The following is a 23895-nucleotide window of genomic DNA, read 5'->3' as shown; positions in this document are numbered from 1 at the left end:
TATCAAAACGTAGCTATCGTTGTCTTCTTTCATCCAGTGTCTTTCTCATTGAGATCAAATTTACTGTTTTCAAACAAAGGCCATCAAAGCGCAGCCTCCTCCGTCTCTGTCCCCAATAGACGACCATTCTAAAACTGCTCTCAATTTTCAGCTCAAACTTAAAATCAGAGGGTGTAGTTTATTTTCTTTGTGCTGACGTTTTCCAATCAGTCAGCCGCCTGACAGGCTAGCTGTCTAGATAGTGAGAGCGGTTATCTCTCTCGTTTCGCGGCTGGTCGGAACCAATAGATGTCCTTACTGAATCATGAGAGCTGAACAGGTGATGGAGAAACAGGTGAATTTCAGGTAAGAAGTTATGACCTGCAGTCTATCTGGGTCAGATGTAAGTTTTGGTGTATTTTATTTTCAGTTACAATAACTCGTACTGCGTGCTAGCTAGCATGACGGAGTTTCTATACAGCTCGGTGGGTGCTTTGATGTTACTGATGCCGTAGTGAGCTTTATTTTATTCATAAGGTTAGTTAGTAGAGTTGCCAACCGTCAGCTGTCCATTTTGCTTTTCCAGTATTTCGTCTTAAGTTATTACTATTCTGCTATTATTTGTGCTACTTTTTAGGATCTGTGCTTGTCAAGAGATGTACTCTAAGACACTTCTTCAGCTGAGAATCAGAGAGGAGAAACACACTGTTTTACTTGCATGCAAGGGCAGTCACAGAGCACTCGCACTTGGAGTGACGGCTTTGAGACTCGCACTCTGCCACTGCCCTGGCCTTAATTATATACAAGAAGAGTAATACAACAGTGAATACGTTTGTTCAGTGAAATATTGATGCGTGATCATGTGCGGATATGTGTGTGTGTGTGTGTGTGTGTGCGTGTGCCAGGAGAGGCTCCTCTACCTGGTACAAAGTGAAACTGCTTATTAAGCTCTTATCTAGCAGGTACTGCTCCTTCCCTGTATGATAACGGGTCACAGTGAACGAAAACAGTCTGAGTTATAAAGAAGTCATCATGCAGTAGTCTATCATATGCAAACTTATATTATTAAAAGATTATACTGACTACAATTTTCTATTGACAGTGCTAAATTTAGTATCTCTGCTTTAATTATAGTATTTCTGCTAAAACATAGTATTTCTACTAGATATAGTATTTCTGCTTAATTGTAGTATTTCTACCAAATCATAGTATTACTGCTAAATCATCGTATTTCAGCCAAATCATAGTATTTCTGCTAAATCATAGTGTTTGTGCCAAAGCATAGTATTTTTGCTAAATCACTGTATTTCAGCTAAATCATAGTTTTTGGACTGACTCATAATTATTCTGCTAAATTACAGTATATTTGCTGAATCACACTATGTCTGCTATGTTGTAATGTTTTTCCTAAAACAGTCTTTCTGCAATTTTAGGTATTTTTCGCTAAATATAATGTCTCTATATCTTGCAGCATTTCTACTGAATTTTTGTATTTCTGAGATGTTATCATGTTTCTGCTAAGTTCTGCTATGTTTTTGTTTTTCTGCCAAGTATTATTTTTCCTTTACGTATTGCAGTTCTGCTAAGTAATTAAATTTTTGCTAAGTCTTATGCTTCTGCAAAGTTATTACAATTTTTGCAACTTTTAGACTTTTTCAGCTGTTTTCATTAGACAGCTTCAGTATTACAGCATCCACACAGCATTTTCGCAGGAAATGCAAAATTTTCTAGTTATAGTGACATTTTCTGAAAGCCAGCAAAAATACCTACCTTTGATGTAAAACTTGTGGGGATTGAGTGAAAATTGAGTGAGTAGCAAGAAGTTGTTGGGACATGAAGAGAAAATTCTGAAAGGTCCAGTGGGCCACTCTAAGTCAGCATAGCAACCCTGGACACGGAACGAACTGCTTAATGTCAGGTCACTAGTAAATAAGACCTTTGTTTTAAATGACTTTTTCTCTCCTAGCGGTCTTGATGTTTCATTTCTTACGGAAACCTGGATTCACCCTGGTGAGCTCATCCCTTTCTCTGTACTCCTTCCTTTGGACTGTGCCTTTTTTAGGCACAGGTAGGGGGGTAGTTTAGCCTCGGGTTTTAAAAACGCATATATTGTTCGGCAACTTTCCTTACCTATCTTTGCTAGTTTTGAAGCTCGGTTATTGGAGATGACTGCTTCCATGACCACTCTGTGTGTCTTGGTCTATTGACCGCCCAAATATAATAAATGTTTTATCTCGGACTTTGCTGACTTTCTGGGTTCCTTTCTTTTTAAATAAGACTCTGTTGTTTTCCTTGGTGATTTTAACATACATATCTGTTGTAAGGATGACCTGCTTGCTAAAGACTTTCTTGCTTTAACTGACTCTTTTAACCTCCTTCAGTGAGTAAATTAACCAACCCATGTTAAAGGCCATATTTTGGACTTGGGCTTTACGTATGGCCTGGATATCTGTATTAAGGATATAAATGACACTGGGATTTCTAATCATTTCCCAATTATTTTGGATATTAGTTTATCTGCCGCTGGACTGCAGTCTGTAGCTCCTTCTCGTCCGCTATCTGCACTCAGCTCTGAAGCTGTGTCAAAGTTTGCTTTTTGGATTCAGCATTTATGATTCCAGACTGCTGCTCAATTCGTTGATCTGATGGTTCTGCTAATATTTTGTAATCATTATTTTCATCTACCCCTGATTTGGCTGTACCTGACTACTGTTCTCTCTGCTCGGCTGATGGTTATGCTAATATCCTGTTATCTCTTTGTTCTTCTATTCTTGATTCTGTTGCGCCCATCAAAATGAAGTGTTCTAGAACCTGCTCTAATTGCTGGCTAAATGATACTACGCGTGTCATACAATGTGTTTGTCGCCATGATGAGAGAAGGTTGAAAAATTAACTTCAGGTCTCTTATGATATGTTATGGACTAGCCGCTCAAATTTTCAAACTGCTGCTAGAATGGCTAAGGCATATTTTCTTTCCAAAGTCATTCTGGCTAATGGTCGCAACCCCCGTAAGCTATTTAAAATTTTTAATTATGTCGTTAATCCCTGTTCTGATATGCCTTTACCATATTCACAAGCTCTTTGTTAGCATTTTCATTTTTTTTTTTTAGATAAGGTTTCATGTTTTAAGTCTTCCTCTTCATCTGCTTCCTGTCCTGTTTTTTCCTCTGAGTGGAATTCAGTTTTTAATTAATTTGAGCCCATGTTACTTTCGACTCTGAAGCAGCTCGTTGATCAAATGAAAAACACCAATACTGTGTTTGATATTCTCGCATCATGCATTATTAAGGGCTGCTTTGATGTAATTGGACCGAGCATTCTATTCTTAATGAATTTTTCTCTACTCTCTGGATCTGTCCCACTGGCCTTTAAGCATGCTCTAGTCCAGCCTATTCTGAAAGAAAGAATCTTGATTGTTATGATCTCTTGAATAATAGACCAATCTCTAAGCTTCTGTTTCTGTCCAAGATCCTGGAGTGACTAGTTCTTTTTCAGCTTCAGGGATATTTAGACGTGAACAACTTTGCCAAGAAATTTCAGTCTGCCTTTAAACCACGGCACAGCACTGAAATGGCCTTGCTTAGAGTTCTCAATGACCTTTTTGTAAGCACTGATTCCAGACACTCTGTGGTCCTTGTTTTATTGGACCTTTCCTCTGCTTTTGATATGGTGGATCATAATATTTTTCTACTAAGACTTGAGCATACTGTGGGTATTAGAGGCACTCCCCTTAACCCTCTCAGGCCCAAATTAAGTTTTTGTTGCTAATGCACAGAAGAATACCTGCAGTGGTACTTCTGAGTAAAAGAAAACTCACAAAATATGTATGTGGGGTTATTAGGTTGTTAGCTCGTTGCAAATCTGCAACGCCGGCCTGGAGAGGGTTAACTGGTTTAAATATTATCACGCTGACAGGTCATGCGCGGTTAATTTGGGCAACTTCTCGTCTTCCTCGGTACCTGTGTGCCTCGTTTAAATTTGACAAGCAAGTGTCTGCCAGAGTGAGGTCTAGTTTTCATCAGCTGCACCTCATTTCTAAGGCTAGATGCTATATTCCGCATGAAGACCTGCAGAAACTTATTCACACACTCATGACTTCCAGGTTGGACTACTGCAACTCTCTTTACATTGGCCTTTCCTCCTGGCTTCTCCTTAGATTGCAGACTGTCCAGAATGCAGCGGCACGGCTTTTGATGGGTAGCAGAAAATTTTCCTCCATCACTCTTGTTCTTGCTGGCTTGCACTGGCTGCCAGTTAAGTACCGTATTCAATTTAAAATACTACTCTTCACGTACAAAATTATCAATAATTTGTCGCCGAGCTACCTCAATGAGCTTCTTAGGTTACACATTCCTTTGGAACAACCTAGTTTTCAACTGAAGTCTCAGGGCGACTGTGCGTTTGCTGTAGCTGCCCCAGTCTCATGGAACAATCTTTCTGTTGCTATTCGGGCGTCTGACTCTATGTCATTTTTTATATCAAGGTTAAAGACTTATTTATTTAATCTTGCTTTTCTACTTAGCTAATATTTGGTGTGTGTTGATACATTTTTATCCATTATGCTTTGTTAACTACTTTTATTTATTATGATTTTCATGGTTCTATAACTGATACGTGCCAGGTCCTTTCTCTTTCCCTTCCCATCTTATTTTGTCAAGAACCTTGTTATACCCTTGGTTTTTTAGTGTGCTTTATAAATAAAGTTTATTATTATTATTATTATTATTATTATTATTATTATTATTATCATTATTATTATTATTATTAGAACAATGCATGTATTTTCTGAAAAATCACAATGATGCAACTGAAGACTTAAAGACGAATAAGATTAAAACAGTAGTAGATATGAATATGTTGAAATATACATGAATGGCCCAATAATGTGAGAACATTTTAAAGTTCGAATGGAGTTTTTTCATGAAAGTATGACGAAGTAGTTAAGTGTCAAAAACAAGCTAGTTTGAGCAGAATTTGGAAGCTTTAATATTCATTTAAATGGGATAGAAAAAGAAGAAAAGAACTCAATTTTTTTTTTTTAAAAAGTATAAGTACCACAAGATATAGCCAGCATAAGCAGAAATAGTGGAATAGCAGAAATGGAAATCGGATAAAAACTGTGGAAGCAGTTAAGCGGCAAAAAACGTATGGAATCTGATCTTTATGATGAAAAAGGTGAATATGCTCCACTTTCTGTTGAAAAGAGGTGATGCTGAACTTTAAAATGGATATTAGAACATTTGCTAAAATCATGGAAGCTTCAATCAATCAATCTTTTCGTACAAAAAATGTAGCACAAAGTGCTTTACACGGTTAAAAGCAGCCCACCCCACCCTCCCACTCAGTCCCCACACTCTCATTAACATAAACAATCATGAATACCCCCCCCCACACACACACACACAGACAGACACGCACACTTAAAGAGTAAAATTGGGCTGGGTACGCATTAGCCAAGTGAGGAAACACTATCACAGGGAGCCGTCTGCACCGGGAGCCGGTCACAGACCGTAGCCTCCAGGCTGGTCACACAGCAAGAGGGAGGCAAAGAAGCCCCCCAGCCAGGCTGAGAGGATCCACAGAGCCCAAGCGGCCACGGTCAATCACAGCCCCGGCGCAGAGAGCCCCCTCTGAGGAAACACTGGAGATATGACCTAATGAGAATATAAACAGGATAAAGAGATAAAATAAATAAGAATGGGATACAATATAAATATAAATATAAATAGAGTAAGAAGATAAAAAATGAATAAGAATAAAATCAATAAATATTAGGTAAAACCTAAACTAATAGTATAAATAGAATAACAGCATAGAATAAATAAGCATAAAATAAATAAACGTTAGGTAAAAGCTAAATTAAAAAGGTGGGTCTTGAGCCTGTTCTTAAAAACATGAACGTTCTCTGCGGCCCTGAGCTCCTCCGGCAGGCTGTTCCACAGTCGAGGACCATACCACTGAAAAGCTGCCTCTCCATGAGTATGTGTCCTGACTTTAGGGACAATCAAAAGGCCAGTACCAGAGGACCTCAGGGTCCACGAGGGTTCATATGGTAAAAGCAAATGTGAGAGATAAGAAGGCCCAAGACCATTAAGACATTTAAAAACCAATAAAGGAACTTTAAAATCGATCCTGAAACACACGGGGAGCCAATGCAGCGATTCTAAAACCGGTGTAATATGGGCCCGCCCTCTGGCGGTCAGCACACGAGCTGCAGAGTTTTGTAAAAGTTGTAAGGGTGAAATATTCTTTTTGGGGAGACCAGAGAGCAGGGCATTACAGTAATCAATGCGACTGGTAATAAAAGCATGCATCAGCATCTCCGTGTTGGCCCGAGAGAGAATAGGGCGGACTCTGGCTATATTTTTTAGATGATAAAATCCAATTTTGGTTACATGTTTAATATGTGGGATAAAACCAAGCTCAGAGTCGAAAATAACCCCCACGTTTTTCACTTGTAGCAAAGGACGTAGTGAAAATGCCTGTAATTTAGACAAGAGTTTCTCTCTCTGAGCCTCAGGACCGATGATTAAAACTTCAGTTTTGTCCTGGTTAAGCTGTAAACAGTTTTCTGCCATCCAAGATTTTATATCTAGAATACAGTTAAAAAGGGCATCCATTGGTCTGGTGTCATCAGGAGACACAGAGATGTACAGCTGCGTGTCATCAGCGTAACTGTGGAAGTTCACTCTATGCCTCCTGATGACAGTGCCAAGAGGGAGCATATACAAATTAAAAAGCACAGGGCTTAAAACCGACCCTTGAGGCACACCACATGTCATTTTATGGATCTTAGAGGAGCATGTATCCATACACACCATAAAAGTTCTGTCTGAGAGATAGGAAGTGAACCAGTTGTGTACAGCACCAGAGAGGCCCACCATGTGTTTCAGTCTGTTTAAAAGTATAGCGTGGTCTACTGTATCAAAGGCTGCGTTTAGATCCAGTAGCACCAGGACTGAGAGTTTTGGGGTGTCCCAGTTACATCTAAGATCATTTAAAACCTTTAGGAGAGCGGTCTCTGTGCTGTGGTTCACCCTATATCCAGACTGAAATATCTCTAGGATCTGTTTATCAATCAAAAAATCATTAATCTGAGTAAAAACAAGTTTTTCTAAAATTTTACTTAAAAATGGTAAGTTGGATACAGGTCTGTAGTTATTAAAATCATTACAATCCAAATTGCTCTTCTTCAGAAGGGGCCTCACCACCGCCGTTTTAAAGGCAGCAGGGAAGACACCCAACTGAAGAGAGCAATTCATCATGTATGAAAGCACAGCTTCAAAAAATCCATAAAGTGTTTTAAAAACTGAAGAGGGGATTGGATCTAAAAGACATGTGGTGGGTCTCACTGTGGAGAAAACTTTCTTAAGGTTCTCAGCATTAACCAGGACAAAGCTGTCCAGTGTCTCCTCAGGTACAATCAAACCCTCAGATGTGTTTAAAATCATAACATGAGAAGATAAAATATCACATCTGATGGTGTTGATTTTTACCCTGAAGTGGTCTGCAAACTGCTCACAGAGTGAGTCTGTGGGGGTTCTTTGGGAGCTGTTAAAATCAGGGTTAAATAAGTGATCTATGGTGGAGAAGAGGACCTTGGGATTATTTTTGTTATTACTGATTATTTTGGTGAAGTATGAGTTTCTTGAATTCCTTAGTGTATTATTGTAAATTTTAAGTTGCTCGCAAAGTATTTGATGGTTGATTTCATTTTTATTTTTCCTCCATCTCCTTTCTGCTGCCCTGCAATTTCTTTTGAGTGTTTTGACTTCTTCGTTTCTCCAGGGTGATACACGTTTTACGTTAATCTTTTTGGTGAGGAGTGGAGCAACGGAGTCAAGGCTTTTCTTCAGTTTGCTGTTAAAATGATTAAAAATGAAATCACAGGGTGCAGGTAAAATCACAGGGGGTCATTTGTCTAAAACCCTGGTAAAATTTGCAACCACTTCAGGGGTTAGATAGCGCCTCCTCACAGTTCGCACCGAGGTCTCCCGCTGAATAAAACTGGTAATTTTAAAAAACACACAGTAGTGGTCAGAGACAGCCAAGTCAACAACAGAGGACACGCTGGTGCACAGCCCATGGGTGATGACCAGGTCCAGAGTGTGTTCTCTGCCTCGGTTAGAACAACTGGTGCATCCGAACCCAGCCATGTTTCAGTTAAAAATAAACAATTAAGTTTATTATCTAAAATTAAATCATTAATAATAAAAGACTTGTTCAACAGAGAACGGACATTTAAAAGTGCCATACTGATTGAGACTGGTGGATTTTTGACAGTAGAGTTCAATGGATGTTGACATTTTTGAAGAGGCCGGAGGTAATTAATGTTTTTGGAGTTACTGGATTTATGATAATTGTGTGCTCTCTGTTTGTGATTATGACGGGTATTGTGGTGACTTGTGTATTACTGTTAAAAGTGTAACAAATTTAGGAGCTGGGACCAGGGGGACATCAGTCAGTGGCGGACCGATCAGCAGGTAATGTCGGTTTGGGGTAATGACAGGGCCGTGTGCGGGAGTGCTGTACGCCAAATACCAAATTGGCGGACAGCAAACGGCGTCCCCAGGCATTGAGGTGGAGTCCATCTGCCCCAAAAAGAGGCCTCCTCTCCCAGAAGGCATCAAAATTGTTAATAAAACCGACACCGTGAGAGACACAGGCGGAGGAAAGCCAGGTGTTAAGGCTGAGCAGCCGGCTGAAACGGCCTATCCCTCTGCCGCAGGTGGGGGTGGACCCGGAGATAAAAGCACTCACCTGCAACTGACCAAGGAGGCTGAAGAGTTGGAGGAAGTCCAGCTTCAGCAGCTCAGATTGCTGTTTGGGGATGTCATTGGTGCCGATGTGGATGATGAGCCGGTTGGCCTGTGGGTGGGATGCCAGGATAAGCTTTGCTTAATTGTTTTAAATTAGCAGATATATTGATCAAACATAACGGTCATCTGAAAAAAAAACTGCACCGTCAGCATAAACTCTCTGCTGAAAACATGTTGACATGGGCAGGATTCGAGCCTGGGCCTCCCACTCTTAGAATGGCTGCTCATCTCACTGAGCCAAAACATGGCTCACCCCAGCGAGTTAAACCAGCGATCACATACGTATTATTGTACATTCATTTCAAAGGGGCAGAAAAATTGCAAAAAAAACCCCCTCAATATTTCAAAATGTATAAAAGTTAGAAGCACAAAAAGACATACAGTGGGATGCAGAAGTTTGGGTGACCTTGTCAATAGTCATTATTTTCCTGTATAAATCATTGGTTGTTACAATAAAAAATGTCAGTTAAATATATCATATAGGAGAAACGGTGATATTTAAGAAGGGAAATTAAGTTTATTGGATTTACAGAAAGTGTGCAATAATTGTCTAAAAAAAAAAACAACAACATTTTATACAGGAAAATAATGACTATTAACAAGGTTGCCCAAACTGTTGCATCCTACTGTAGCAGGCATTCGCAGAAAGAGCAGAACAGTTTAAAATTTGAATGGCAAAAATCTGAGAAAAACTGTGGGACTAGTTAACTAGGAAGGAACAGAGCAAGTAGAACTAGAAAAACTTGCATTTCCTGTGAAAATGCAGTGTGAATGCTGTGTAGTGGAATCTGAAAAAAGCAGAAGAATGAGAACTATCTGCTGAGAAAATTATGTAGAAGCTAAACTCTTTGCTGAAAACTTCTATATTTGAAAGGGTACACTGAACAGTGTCAATAAAGCAGAGTACATGCAAGCGGGGAAGATATGCGGCCACCGCCACCGGTAGGATTCAAACCTTCGCCACCGGATCTCACGGTGGCTGCTTATCCTACTGAGCTAAAACAGTTTTAGTGCCAATCAAATATATAATAATATAATAATATATGAGAAAAAATGCACTGTGCAGAAGAAGCTGAATTGTGCTGAAAAGAAGTGAAGAAACTGAAATTTGTGTTTAAAAGAGGTGAAAAAGCTGAACTTTCTGCTTAAAAAACCTGAGGTAGAACTTTCTGCTGAAAAGAGGTGAAGAAGCTGAATGTTCATCAAAAAAGAGAGCAAAAAACTGAAATTTGTGCTGAAAATAGGTGAAGAAACTTGTATTTAAAAGAGGTAAAAGAGTTGAACTGTTTACGGAATAAAATGTTGACATAAGCAGGATTCCAACCGGCCCTCCTGGTCTGAGAATGGCTGCTCATCTCACTGAGCTAAAACACCTCTCAGCCCAGCAAGCAAAACTGGTGATCACACTGATAATCCCATTCCGCAAAATGGGCCAAAAAGTGACATAAAAAGCTTAATATCTCGAAAAGTATAAAGGTTATGAGCACCAAAAGATACAGCAGGCATTAGCAGAAGGAGAAGAACAGTTAAAAATTTGAATGGTGAAAATTGGATGAAAACTGAGGGAGTGGTTAACCAGCAAAGGTTTGATTGATTGATTGATTGATTGATCATACTTTATTCATCCCGAGGGAAATTGGACTAAGGCTGCCAGCCGTGCCAGCGCCGTCTTACCCTTCTGACCATACATACATTACACAAACATCACATAGGGAAGACATGTCAGAGGGGTATAACATGGAAAATGCACCACATGAGGAAAGATAAGGAGAAAAAATAACTCATGAACTCATGACCGTGGTGCGCTTCCCAAGATGTGATCAATTTGTGCCCAGAGGTGTTAATCCGAGCAAGCCCCTCCAGATGTAATCCAGTTTGCACTCAGAGGTCTTGTTCTGTCAATTGCATTCAGAGACCAGTTGATCAAATCCATAATTCTCTTTTAGGTTTTAGAGAACAGACTGTGAGAGAGTGTTCCAGGGAAAAGTAATACAAAAAACACAAGACTAGACAGGGACACAAGAGGCTAAGCAGGGAGCTAAGGGAGAGGAGAGGAGGAGAGGAGAAAGGTGCGACCGCCTTCGCCAAGAGCAAGAGAAGAATGTGGTTGGAGCAACTAGAACAAGGTAGAAGAATAAAGTTTAAAGAGAAACAGGATAACAATAGTCATTCACCCAATAAGCTCTTTTCAACACAAATTTCAGCTTCTTCACCCCTTTTTATCACAAATTCCAGATTTTTCAGCTGTTTTCAGCAGAAACCTCAGCTAAATTCTGCTGATTCAACTTTCATCAGAATGTTCAACAAGTTCAGCTCTTTTTAGCAGAAAGTTCAGCTTTTTCCACCTCAGCCTCTTCTGCTCTTTTCAGCACAATTTTCTGTTTGTTCATCTCTTTTCAATTTTCTGAGAGCCAGTTTGGTTCAGTGAGACCAACAGCTGCCTTGAGACCATGTGGTGCAGGTTCAAATCCTACCTGTGGCTGTTGCTACACATCCTCACTTCTCTCACTCACCCTGCTTTCTTGACGCTCTTCAGTGTAATCTTTCAAATATAACAGTTTTCAGCAAAGGGTTTAGCTTCAACACAGTCTTTTCAGCAGATAGTTCTCCTTCTTCTGCTGTTTTCAGATTCCACTACACGGCATTCACACTGCATTTTTGCAGGAAATGCAACTTTTTCTACTTTGAAATATGATTTGTCATGCCCCCTCAGTCCTCTCTGTGGTGGCCTACAATTTTCTCTCTTTCCTCTGTGTGTTTGTGTGTGTGTGTTGGTTTTTGTTCAGGGACAGGGCTAATCCTGCATTCTCACCTGTGATAGAAACTAGCAGCATGTGTAGGTTTGTTCTCTATTTATAAAACACAGATAAAGAAATCAGCAGTGTTGTTTAATGATGCTTTTATTTTGAAAACAAAGAATTCAAGGAAATGAACCCGAGTAGTTAGTCAGTTATCTTTTAGAGCTTCTTGAAATTCCTCCACAGCACTGACAGACATTTAATATCAAACTACATCAGCTGTTTACATTTTTATCATAATAATCAGATTAAGATTAAAATCTGTTAATCAAAAATACAAAGGAACTGTTGGATTTTGCTAAACTTAACAGTAAAGACTCCTGTTAAAAGCAGACCTGTGGGCAAGCAGTCACCAAAATAACAGATTGACCAATACAGGACAGTAGAGCCAATAAAAAATAATGCAGTTTACCAACTTATTGAAAATAGTCATTACCTAATGGGGGAGCAGCACTTTATGAAAAGCCGACTCAAAGAAAAGACAAAGAGAAAAGAATCACTGAGCATTTAACTCGATTGATTTGAGTCAAAGATTACAAGAAGTAGTAAATTATCTGAGTCAGTAGAATCAGAGGAAACGTAAAAACAAATAAACACAAAACCAGAAGAAACTGATTCCAGCAGGGGATTTACTTCCTGTTTTACTCCTAAGCTCCACCCACACAGGACAGCCCCAACAGGAAGTGTTGCAGCTTTCACACCTCTCACATGGTGAAGACCAGATGACCACTGAAGGTGGTATGATGGTTTTTACTGTCACATACCATTGATTTTGGCCAAAGACGTACAGACATCTCATCTCCAACCTCTAGAAGCAGTGAGACTCCATTATAGGCGCTCACACCACCAGCAGTTTTTTGATGTTCATGTATAAGAAACATTTTCTCTCCATTCTTGAACAACAAACCACCTGTCTGAATACTTTCATGTCCATATACTTTACAGCCAAAGTGGTAGACTCCTCTCACTGGTGCAGTGAAAATACCTGTGGGACATTTGTTTTTGTCATGTTAAATGGAAAATCAGCTGTTAGAACATCTGGAACATCAGACCGACAAAAATATAGCTGTGAAGTTATATTCGGTGTTATTACCTGTGGATAGGTTGTAGGCATTTCCAATGTTTATGATAGCATGTTTGAAGATCAGAGGAGTCTCTGTGTTAAAGGGTCCAGTATCTGTATGATCTTGATCCAGCAGAGAGGCTGAAAAAGCCACCTTTTTGTCTGAGAGAGAGAGAGAACTTTGATTTGAAACTTTCTCTTTTAGAGTTAGACTCTTCCCAAAAAGGTGACCATGACAAGAACTTTAATCTCCAATGAAAGAAATATTTGACAGCTGAAAGCATTTTATTGTCACAGAAGAAAGCAAACTCTGTGACTGGAAACTGAAATTTGATTGAATCTATTTTTGAGGATCCCAAAATCTCTAGATCAGACAGGAAGTTATTTTTGTAGATTATGCCAAGACAACAAACTGTATTATTCAATGTTTTAGTTGCATCTTGGTTTGTGCTTCAGACAAACATGAACTCAGTTTAATGTAATTCAGTAAATTAGATCAACTTAATGTGTGTTCTGAAGCTTAAAGAGTGCTTTCACTTTAATGACCTGCACAGAGTGGGGATACACCTGTAAACAACACCTCTGTTTATCACAGATAACAATCACACAAATCCTCTACTCACTCTCCTGAACCCACATTATTGGGACTACAAACATGGCTTTAGTTTTGATTTATTGTATTGTTTGAGTGAAAATATTATGTGAATAAGTTTGGACTAGCTGTAGTTTCAAATACTAAACATGTTCCAGAAATCAAATTGGAAAATAAATGATCTTTGGTTATTTTCATGTTTTAGTTTATGCTGACAGTAAGAAACACCACATGCTGCACTCTAAAGCTCTTGTTCTGGAATGATTATTTAAACTGACCCAATTCAAACATATCCGAGATATTACTGCTTCTATTCGTATTCAAATGTCCATAATATAACATGTAATATCATCTAATCCACATATTGTGTCACAAGGTGGTCAGTTAGTTTGAATTTTTACCCTCAGATATCATGTGAAAGAAATAAAAACATTGTTTGTACTAAGGTTGCCCCTGTGAAATAACTAAAGATATTCAAACACACTATCTCCACTTTGTGGACAGATTTGCAGGACTGACATATGTTGAGCCTCCAGAGTTTGTTGGCTTCTGTCTGCAGGTGTTGCAACAGCACAAATACAGCTTCAAATGTTCATAGTAATGAGAGTTTGAGCAGAGTTGTATCTTCAAACAATTAGTCTTTAAATGTACTCTTTAACTTTAATGTCAACATAAAAATTGAAACGTGTCAAAAATGGAGATGGTTAAACATTTCTATAGAAAATATTTCCACACAGTACCTTGTAGTTCCTGCTTCAGCTGGTCAGTCTCAGTCTTCTGACTCTCCAGCATTGCTTCTTGTTCTGAGAAAAATACAAAATAAAGAAAATCTTAATGACATCATACAATGTACTCACAATTCGAAGTTTTTAACTCTGGATCCGAGCTAGCCGAGTGAGATCTTGAGGGAGAACAAAGGACGCGACGGCACAATCGGAAACGATTGTGACGGGGGACTTTAATAGTGCCAACCTCAAACGCGCAGCGCAGAACTTTCATCAACATATTACCTGCCCCACCAGGGGTGAAAGGACAATGGACCATTGCTACACTACGGTTAGGGACGGCTACAAGGCACAATCTCGTCCTCCGTTTGGCAAATGCGATCACGCCGCCATCTTTCTCATGCCAAAATACAAATAAAGCCTGAAACAGGAAGTTCCAGTTCAGAGGAAGGTCGCGCGTTGGACGGACCAATCGGTGGCCGCGTTACAGGACGCACTCGACAACGCAGACTGGGACATGTTCAGAAACAGCTCCGATAATGACGTCAACATTTTTATGGAAGCGGTTGTGGGATTCATCGGGAAACTAGCGGATGATACCGTGGAGACAAAGACTATCACAACGTTTCCCAACCAGAAGCCGTGGGTGGATAAAACCATCCGGGACGCTCTGAGATCCCGCACCGCTGCCTACAACACTGGACTCGCGACGGGGGACATGGACCTGTACAAAGCCGCGTCAAATGACGTGCGGAAGGCAGAAAAAAGGCGAAGCAGCGCTACGGGAGGAAACTAGAGTCACAATTCCAGCAGAGTGACTCTAGGAGCCTGTCAATGCGGACACGCTCCATTTTGCGTAACTATTTTTAAATCCCGGTAGCACTGCAACCACGTAAGCTAGCGCAATAATTTGTTTTGCATATGAAACCGGAGGAGTTGTACTTACATCTTATGCCTTCAGCTTGTCCTAGGTCACAGTTTCCTTCCACATATAGCTTTGCAAAAACTGCATAAAAAGCACTTGCATAAAAAGCACTTGCAGCAACAAAAACATAATATTCCAGAAACACGCTTTGCCGATCCGATCAGCTGTTCATAACACTTCCTATGTCCATCAGCGGGGTTTTTTTGTTTTTTTTTAAAGTTAGGTTTGACTTTATGACATTCTGTGTCGTTTCTGGAATGCTTAGGAGTCATGTTGCACTGTTGGAAATAGTTTATTTTGATGCATATGCCGTTATTTTGCAAATTTGCATCATAATATTTATTTTCGTTTTTCCTGCAGTATATGAAAATTGGTGTATTTCAAAAATATAACTATGAAGACACTTAAAATAAATTTCCTGTGGTGGGAAACTAGTTTGTGCAACTTTTTTGTATTTACAGTTTTGAGGAATAAGCCTCTTAAATTTCTCTAACTAGAAATATATGTTAAAAAATACAAAAATGATTTTGTATATCAACTTGAAATGCTCCCCAAAAATGGCACTACAACATGTAAAAATATAATATAAGCTCTGGCGCACTTGGTTCTATGGTAGGTCTTAAAGGGTTATGGACAATAACAGATTATAAAGCACCGGTATAACGAACGCGGACGTGACTCTGGCAGACGAGCTGAACACTTTCAATGCTCACTTCGAGGCTGCAGCTAAGGACTCCAATGATGCTAATGCTAGCGGCACTAACGGCTGCAGACAGGAAGATACTGCCAACACCGGAAACGTGCTCATCATCTCCGAGCATGACGTGAGGAGAGCCTTCAAGAGAGTGAACACCAGGAAAGCAGCAGTACCAGACGGCATCTCAGGTTGTATCCTCAGAGACTGCGTATACCAGCTAGCTCCTGTGTTCACTGAGATATTCAACATCTCAGTCAGTGATCCCCACATGCTTCAAAGAGCCCATCATTGTTCCTGTCCCAAAGAAACCCCACCCTGCTTCTCTCAATGACTATCGCCCTGTAGCCCTCACCTCAGTAGTGATGAAGTGCTTTGAACGGCTGATCAGAGACTTCATCATTTCTTCACTACCAGACACACTGGACCCACTACAGTTCGCTTACCGTCCAAATCATTCCACAGACGATGCCATCTCTCATCTCCTCCACACATCACTTACTCACTTGGACACTAGAAGGGGGAATTATGTTAAAATGCTCTTCATCGACTACAGCTCTGCATTTAATACCATAATTCCCTCCACACTCACCACCAAACTGGAGCACCTGGGACGCAGCTCATCTATGTATCAGTGTATCTCCAACTTCCTAACTGGCAGACCACAGGCAGTAAGGATGGGCGGACATGTCTCAGCCTCCATCACTCTCAGCACTGGAGCCCCCCAGGTGTGTGTTCTGAGCCCCCTGCTGTACTCTTTGTACACATATGACTGTGTGGCCACTAACAGCTCCACCACCTCCATTAAGTTTGCTGACGACATCGTCGTGGTGGGCCTGATCTCTGATAACAACAAGACTGCCTACCTGAAGGAGATTAGGAATCTGGAGAACTGGTGCCAGAGGAACAATCTCCTTCTAAACGTCAGTAAGACAAAGGAGTTGATAGTGGACTTCAGCACTAAGCAGGAGAGAAACTACCGGACCCCTGTCATCAACGAGTGCCCAGTGGAGAGAGTGGACAGCTTCAAATACCTCGGGGTTCACATCACGCAGGACCTGTCATGGTCCTGTCACATCAACACCGTGGTGAAAAAGGCCCGACAGCGTCTCTACCACCTCAGACGCTTGAGAGACTTCCGACTGCCCTCCAAGTTGCTCAGGAACTTTTACTCGTGCACCATAGAGAGCATCCTGATGGGAAACATTTCAACCTGGTTCGGGAACACCACCATGCAGGACATACGAGCTCTACAGAGGGTTATGCAATCAGCTGAGCGCAACATCCGCTCCAAGCTCCCTGAACTGCACTCAATCTACAGCAGGCGCTGCTGGACCAAGACCAGGAAGATCGTGAAAGACCTCAGCCATCCCAACAATGGACTGCTCTCTCTGTTGAGGTCAGGAAAGCGATTCCGCTCCCTGAAGACTAACACAGAGAGAATGAGGAGGAGTTTCTTGCCGCAGGCGATACGGTCTCTCAATCACACCACCACATAGTACCGACCCACACATATGGTTTTTACACACACATTGGATATTCTGGACATTGTTTACACTAATTCGATTAGATGCGTGGTCATCTAATCAAATCACTTCATCACTTAAATCACTTCAAGCATATTTGCACTGCACAAGACACTTACAAATGTGGATTGCACAACACTGGACATTATATTACTTCATTTCCATATAATACTTGTACAGCTGCTGTTATGGTTCTATATTTCTTCATACATTCTTATATATTTCTATACTGTGTATTTGTGTATTGTGTTTTTTTTTTGCACAGTTATTTTATTTTCAACTTTAATTTATATGTTTATCTTATTCTTTCCCAGTTAAATTTACCCTTCAATCAATTTGTTGTTGTACAGTTATTTCATTTTTAACTTTAATTTTTATATTTTATTCCTTCCTAGTTAAATTTACCCTTTTTAATTTTCATATTTATTTCCTGTCTTATTCATAGTCTTTTTTCTTTAGGTCACGAGCAGTTGTCTAAGCATTTCACTGCATATCGTACGAAAGTGTGTATGTTTATGACTGTGTATGTGACAAATAAAATTTGAATTTGATTCACATCTTTTTATCTGTAAGTAAGAAAGTAACTGACTCTCGTTCTGTCCAAGCTACACTAAGCGGTGGTCTCCTCTTTGTCCCCTCATCTTCAATTTTTTTCAATTCCATTCAATTCACTTTTATTTACTGTATATAGCACCAAATCACAACAAAAGTCGCCTCAAGATGCTTAAACCTTCCACCTCACACAATGCAGAGCCACAGGACCACACCTCCTACAGGTGCTGGGTGGCCATAGAATAAATGTAAAAGATGGAAGTAACCACTCCACTTGTGTCCTCACTTGTAAAAGCAGGACATCCATACGGACTTGTACTCATGAAGAACCTTTCTATTCAGCGCTTAAAGGATGGATGGCTACAGCAGCTGTGACAATGCTGCTGTACTTTTGTTGGTTGATCAGGTGACCCATGTGCTAAATGGCTACTGGGGACTCGGTTTGATTCCTGACTGAGTGTTATAGTTCATACAAACATTATTACCCGACAGTTGAGTAGGGTTAGCTGGCTTTTGTCTGCAGGTGGCGCTACAGCATAAATACAGAAAGAACAATTTCACAAAATATTAGGCCCAAAGTCATAACTTAGCACAAACTAAGAGATGATGTTGAGCTGCAGGTGATTTACTAACAGGACAGGTACAGCTTGTTAACTGGAATCAGAAAAGCCTGTAAATAATGGTCAAACACTTTCAGTGCAGTAGGTGTGAAAGACCGCTCCATTGAAGAAATGTAAAAAAGGTGACATGATCTAAGACACACACAATCAAATATTGTACACTACAAGGTAAAGGAGACTGTTGGAGGTCCTGTGGATGAAATACCCGTGACTGCTTTGGAGAAAAATGTTCAACAGTCGTTCGTACCTGAACAGGTAACCGTGGTTGAGGTTATCGATTCCCTGGTTGTGATTGTAAGAGTTGTACACAAAGCAAAAAATGTACTTAAATATAGTCTCAGTGCATGCTCCAAAATCACATTATGAACCGTCGAATTTATGCTGTTGATTGAAGAAAGGAAACTTCAACTGCTGTGAACATTCCAGCAGAGGTGGATCTAACAATTATATAAATATGAACATGTGTCAAAATATGAATATATTAACATTTCTATAGAAAGATTTCCACACAATACCTTCTGACTGCAGCTTCAGCTGGTCAATCTCAGTCTCCAGCTTTGCTGCTTGTTCTGAGAAAAATGAACAAGAAAAACCTCAGAGACACAAAAACAGACTTTAAATGATGTTTAGAATTGCTGTATCAGCACAGAAACTGTTTTTTAAATAAATGTCGAAGTATTTGGCTCGGAAGCGTTTTCCATGAAAAGGAGATTTGAGCTGTTCCATTATAAACACATTTCATTCAGTTCCTGATGCTGAGATGAAAAGAGATGTTTTAGGCTCCAGTGTCTGATATTAACAGACATATGAATTAACAAGGTAATGTACTTAATAGAAGTTTCAGGTATCTGTACTTGAGAAGTTGTTTTTTTTTTTTGTTTGTTTGTTTTTGGTTTTTTTGCCTTAAGTACTTTTTACTTTCACTCTCTGGATTTTTAAACAAATACCTGTTCTTTCTACTTCTTACATTTTTGGGGAGTTGTTATTTCATCACTGCGAGTCTCCAAAAATCAAACTAATTTTAGTCTATACAGAAACACATGAAAGGCAGTACTGTTTGTTTAATAATCACCAGAGGATGTCACATAAAAAGGGATGACATTCACCAAAGTCAGGGGTTTCAGTGGGCCAATTTTTTTTTTTCACATTACTGGAATGACCGCAGGTGTTTATAAGTTGTGGCTGCGTTATTTTAACATCTAGCTAGAGGTACAAATGAGGAATGAGTATAAAGAGAGTAACATGCTGTCGAAGCCTGTCCATTTCTTCATTAAGTCCAAAGTTCAGGTCATGAGTGACTTTATAGCAGGTAATTTCAAATGCAGCATTTCTATCAGCTCAAGAAACATCAGCACATTAACAAACTGTTTGTGTGCAGTTTGTCTCACAGTGTGTTGCTAGTTAAAGGTCCAGCTGATTTATTTCACAGGGAGAGAAAAGAAAGAGTGCTAACCTCACTCAGGGATCAAGAAAGATAAGAAAGACAGGACAGGAAGGAGAGAGCTTAGATTTAGAAGTAAGAATTACTCATTTAAAGCTCACATGTGAGTCCTCATGTCTTTAAATCAGATATTGCTTCTATAAATGTGACATTATGTGAAATATGCTAGAAACAAACTGAGGTAGACTAACTGTTATTGAAACACTACATAAAAATAAATTAAAAATAATATACATTTTAACCGACGATACTGAGATTCATTCACTGAATTCCACCCTCATTCCAACTGTATACTGTCTAATATAAAGATGGCTTAGACAGTGTAGAGGATGAAAACCAGCCAGGACAATGAACCATCTGCTGAGATCTGAGTTTATTGAGAGTTGTGATTCTTCCCCATGTTGAGTTGATTTTAGGGTTCCTCCAACTGCTGAATCTACTCCAACTGCGTCTACCGGACACATTTTTATTTTCCATCTTTATCCTCTGATTCAAGCTGAGTACAATTAAAATTAAAACTCAGGACAAAGTTCCAATCCTCTAATATTATTTTATTAATTTATTATTTACAAAGTTCAGTTAGCTTTGCAGACAAATAGGAACATCCTCCAACGAGTTACTTTTACTTTCTCACTTTGAGTACAATTCAGAGTCCTTTTTTTTCTTTTACTTGAGTAAAGAAGTTGAATCAATACTGGAACTTTTTATTGTATTTTTTAAACACTAGTATCTGTAGTATTTTAAGTACATCTTGTCTGTATTTTTGCCACTTCTGGATATGAATTTGTTTAATGACAAAAGAATAACCTGAGAAGTTAAATGTTATACTTTACCATCAAAAATGTGTCAAAAACAGATTTCAGCTTTTTTACAGAAATTATTAGACATGATGATTTCCACACAATACCTTTGGACAGCAGCTTCAGCTGCTCAGTTTCAGTCTTCTGTCTTTCTATTTCGGTCTTCTGACTCTCCAGCTTTGCCGCCTGATCTAAAATAGATAAAAATATATATATTTTCTTATTTCATTGCATTATAAATTGACCTGAAAAACAACAATTTCTAAAACTATTACATTTCTGAAGGAAACACAGAACCATGAATAATTGTTGGTCATTTCTGTCATTCTGAATATTTATGAAGTGATATTGATATCTGTTACACAACAGTGGATCATACGAAGGTTTCCTGATGCTGTTACTTCTCTCACTACCTGTCATGATACTGTACCTTGATTCTCTTTCTCCAGAAATGTGATCCTCACTTTCTGTCCAGCCATTGAGACTGCCATCTCTCTCAGCACAGCATTAATGTCATGTGGACAGGGTTGTTGGCTTAAAATCTGATGGTCAAGAATTTCATTATCTGCCTCTGTCTGATTTGTGGAAACAGAGCAGACCAGAAGCAACAGCGAGAAAAACACCATGATCTCCATTCTGTCAGTGAAAACTCAACAGTATCTGTGTCATCTGCAAACCTGAGTTTTATATCACACAGTACAAAGGGGAGGTCACTGTATCATTAGATTCAATAACCGTATGATAACTGAGGGTATAAGCTATTCTAGTAAATTAATCACTAATGTAATCTTTATGACTTTAAGACAAACTACAAGGGAAACAACAAGTAACTATCAATGATCGTTAACTTTTATATAAAAGCTGGATGACAGTGCAGAACAACAGTTACATGTAGAAAATGCCCTGATAGTTTTCATCTTTACCTCGACCGAGATTGCTAAAACAATCTCACCCTAACCTTGCAATGCTTCATATCAAAGTTTTATCAATATTCAACATCCATTAAAATCAAATGAATCTAGCTTGTAGGAAAAGTCCTTGTGACTGATCCTTCTTTAAGGGGTCTAGACTCATAGCAGGTCTATTCAATGAACCATTTTAACAACACACATATCAGACTGTCACTGCTTGCTGTGAACTCTTCAAACTTTGCTCAATATCTTTATATCAAACATGCTAAAAATCAGTTTATCTTTACGTGATGATCAGCATGTTCTGCAGCTCTGTGGGTGTTAGGATCTTTGCCCAAGTCTAATTGTGCTATTTAGATACAAAGTCCAGTTTTGTGAGTACAGAAATTACGTACATGGTTTGTTTGTGAAGGAGTGACGGGAACTAATGGCACTTTATTTCCTCATACTTCTAGAGCTTTGACAAACTGATCCTGACCACAAAGTCAGGGGGTACTTTTTTAAGTCCTGAAAGATATCATAGAAAAATAAGTTGGTCAAACATGTTAGCTGATTCTGAGCATCTACTCTAACAAAAGATGACAAAAGGGGAATCAGAATCAGAATCAGCAGTCTTTAGTAATCTCTAGACAGGGCTTGCAAAATTTCAAAATCTCTGGTAGCCCTTCGGGAAGGGACTCTTCAGTTTTTGGTAGCCCAAAATAAATTTAAGTAGCCTGAATAAAAAAGAGAGCAATTTTTTGATTGATGTTTTGTTTCCTGTTTTGTTTCCTTTACAATATTATACGTTAAAGTATAGTATTGTAACGGAAACAAAACATTAATCAAAAAATTGTTGAAACACAAATTACAACATTGTATAAAAATTACAATCATCAACTCAAATACTTGGTTCTAATTGAACAGAAATTTCTATGAACTTGTAAGAACAATGTGGAACATGAATCAGTCTGTGTCAGATCCTGAATTTGAAATTTCCACTGAAATCACAGGTAAGAGGCAAGTGGAACCAAGATCTAGGCCATTTGCTTTTTGAAGTTTGCAAAGACTGCTAAATTTTGAAAGTGGTAGTTCACTCTTTGCAACATAGTACGCTGTTCTAAACAGATTTTTCAGGTTTATTTTAAGTATGTTATTTGCAATTGGTGTTTGTTCTGGGAAAGATATTGCAGACTGAGCAATAATGCATTTCTTGCATTTCTCATGGGTTCTAATGGGGGCCTTTCTTAAAATTACTGGTCACCAGTAATATCCTGCTGCTTTTACACACCTACTCACATAACGCTCAGCGATTCTCTGCGCGATCAACCTCTCACATGTTTCAGCTTGCTGCGGGAGATTTCACCTGTCATGTTTGCATAGTAAGCTAACGATTGATAAGATGATAGAGGAATTGGTGCAAATTGTCGTCACTCACCAATCTGTACTGTCGCTCTCACTTCACAGTTCGCGCGATTGCAAAGTGAAAGCAAAAAGCAAGCGCAAATTCAAATGCGATTTCAATATGTCACATATTGACAGTGGCTCACCGATGCCAATGACATAATTACCCAGCTACATTTCTGAAAAAAATGCAAAAGCATTGACATATATTTTTCCTTCCTATGATAGCCCGACAAACAGGGCAGAGATAGATTCTGGTAGCCCGACTGGAAAAATCGCTAGCCCCGTGCTGTCGGGCTAGCGATTTTGCGAGCCCTGCTAGAGAAATTATGTGGGTTACAGTTGCTGCAGTACAGAAACATTAACAAACAGACTATACTATTTAAAAGTACCATATGTTAAGATATAAGGAATAGGGTAATATATACAATCACCAAATAATAAATATACAGGGTTGGCAGATGTTATTACAAATAAATATCACTAAAATTGACAGCAAGATCATCGAGTAAGAAAGAGTGTGTGCAAAAAGGATGTTACTATTGCAGTGTTTTATTTATATTAGATGGAGGAGTTGTACAGGGAGATGGCCACAGGCAGGAATGATTTCCTGTTTCGTTCAGTGGTGCTTTCAGTGGAATAAAGAAAGTGCAAGAAAGCATGAAGTATAAAATCTATTTAGTATAACTAAGAGATGTTTCGGGGTCACCTGATCAAGCACTAACTGTAAGCTTTATCAAAAAGAAAAGACAAGTTGTGAAACAGGAAAAAGCGTCTGTATCACCAGTGTGTGAAGAACAAGTGAGATAATCCATCCACAATACGAGGTTAGTCATTCATATACTGCTGCATGGGCTGTGCTGTAGTTACATCATAAGGTTTTAAAAACTGAGCTTAAATAAATGATTAGCGGTAATAAAAGCCGAGGGAGGTCAACACTGATCACTGACTGTTTTATGAGCTTTTTGAGATTAAATGGAAGAAAATACAAAACATTAAACATGTTAACAACACAAAAGCCATATTAAACACAGACTACTTTAGGCCCGGAAGTAGGATTCGTCACG

The 23895-nt window shown here is 39.2% G+C and overlaps 1 protein-coding gene across 1 annotated transcript; it reads right to left on the bottom strand.

The window, feature by feature from the left end:
* Positions 1 to 11690: 11690 nt before the first annotated feature.
* LOC116309239 (complement C1q-like protein 2) lies at positions 11691 to 21178 on the bottom strand. The gene is made up of 6 exons (XM_039609829.1): positions 20965 to 21178; positions 20642 to 20725; positions 18809 to 18862; positions 13992 to 14054; positions 12690 to 12821; positions 11691 to 12581 (listed from the first exon to the last, which is right to left on the bottom strand). Exons 1-6 carry the CDS (start codon positions 21167 to 21169, stop codon positions 12301 to 12303), a joined length of 819 nt encoding a protein of 272 aa, XP_039465763.1. The 5' UTR covers positions 21170 to 21178; the 3' UTR covers positions 11691 to 12300.
* Positions 21179 to 23895: the final 2717 nt, after the last annotated feature.

The sequence above is a fragment of the Oreochromis aureus genome, linkage group 3, assembly GCF_013358895.1.
Source record: "Oreochromis aureus strain Israel breed Guangdong linkage group 3, ZZ_aureus, whole genome shotgun sequence".
NCBI lineage: Eukaryota > Metazoa > Chordata > Actinopteri > Cichliformes > Cichlidae > Oreochromis > Oreochromis aureus.
This window is presented reverse-complemented; position numbering and strand designations above follow the sequence as displayed.

What these genes read in the sequence shown, in the direction of transcription:
- LOC116309239 (XM_039609829.1), bottom strand. Translation starts at nt 21,169, where the DNA reads ATGGAGATCATGGTGTTTTTCTCGCTGTTGCTTCTGGTCTGCTCTGTT. An exon ending in GCTGAAGCTGCTGTCCAAAG is followed by an intron (nt 18,863 to 20,641) that starts GTATTGTGTGGA and finishes CATTTTTCTCAG; the next exon opens with AACAAGCAGCAAAGCTGGAG. An exon ending in GCTGAAGCTGCAGTCAGAAG is followed by an intron (nt 14,055 to 18,808) that starts GTATTGTGTGGA and finishes TATTTTTCTCAG; the next exon opens with AACAAGAAGCAATGCTGGAG.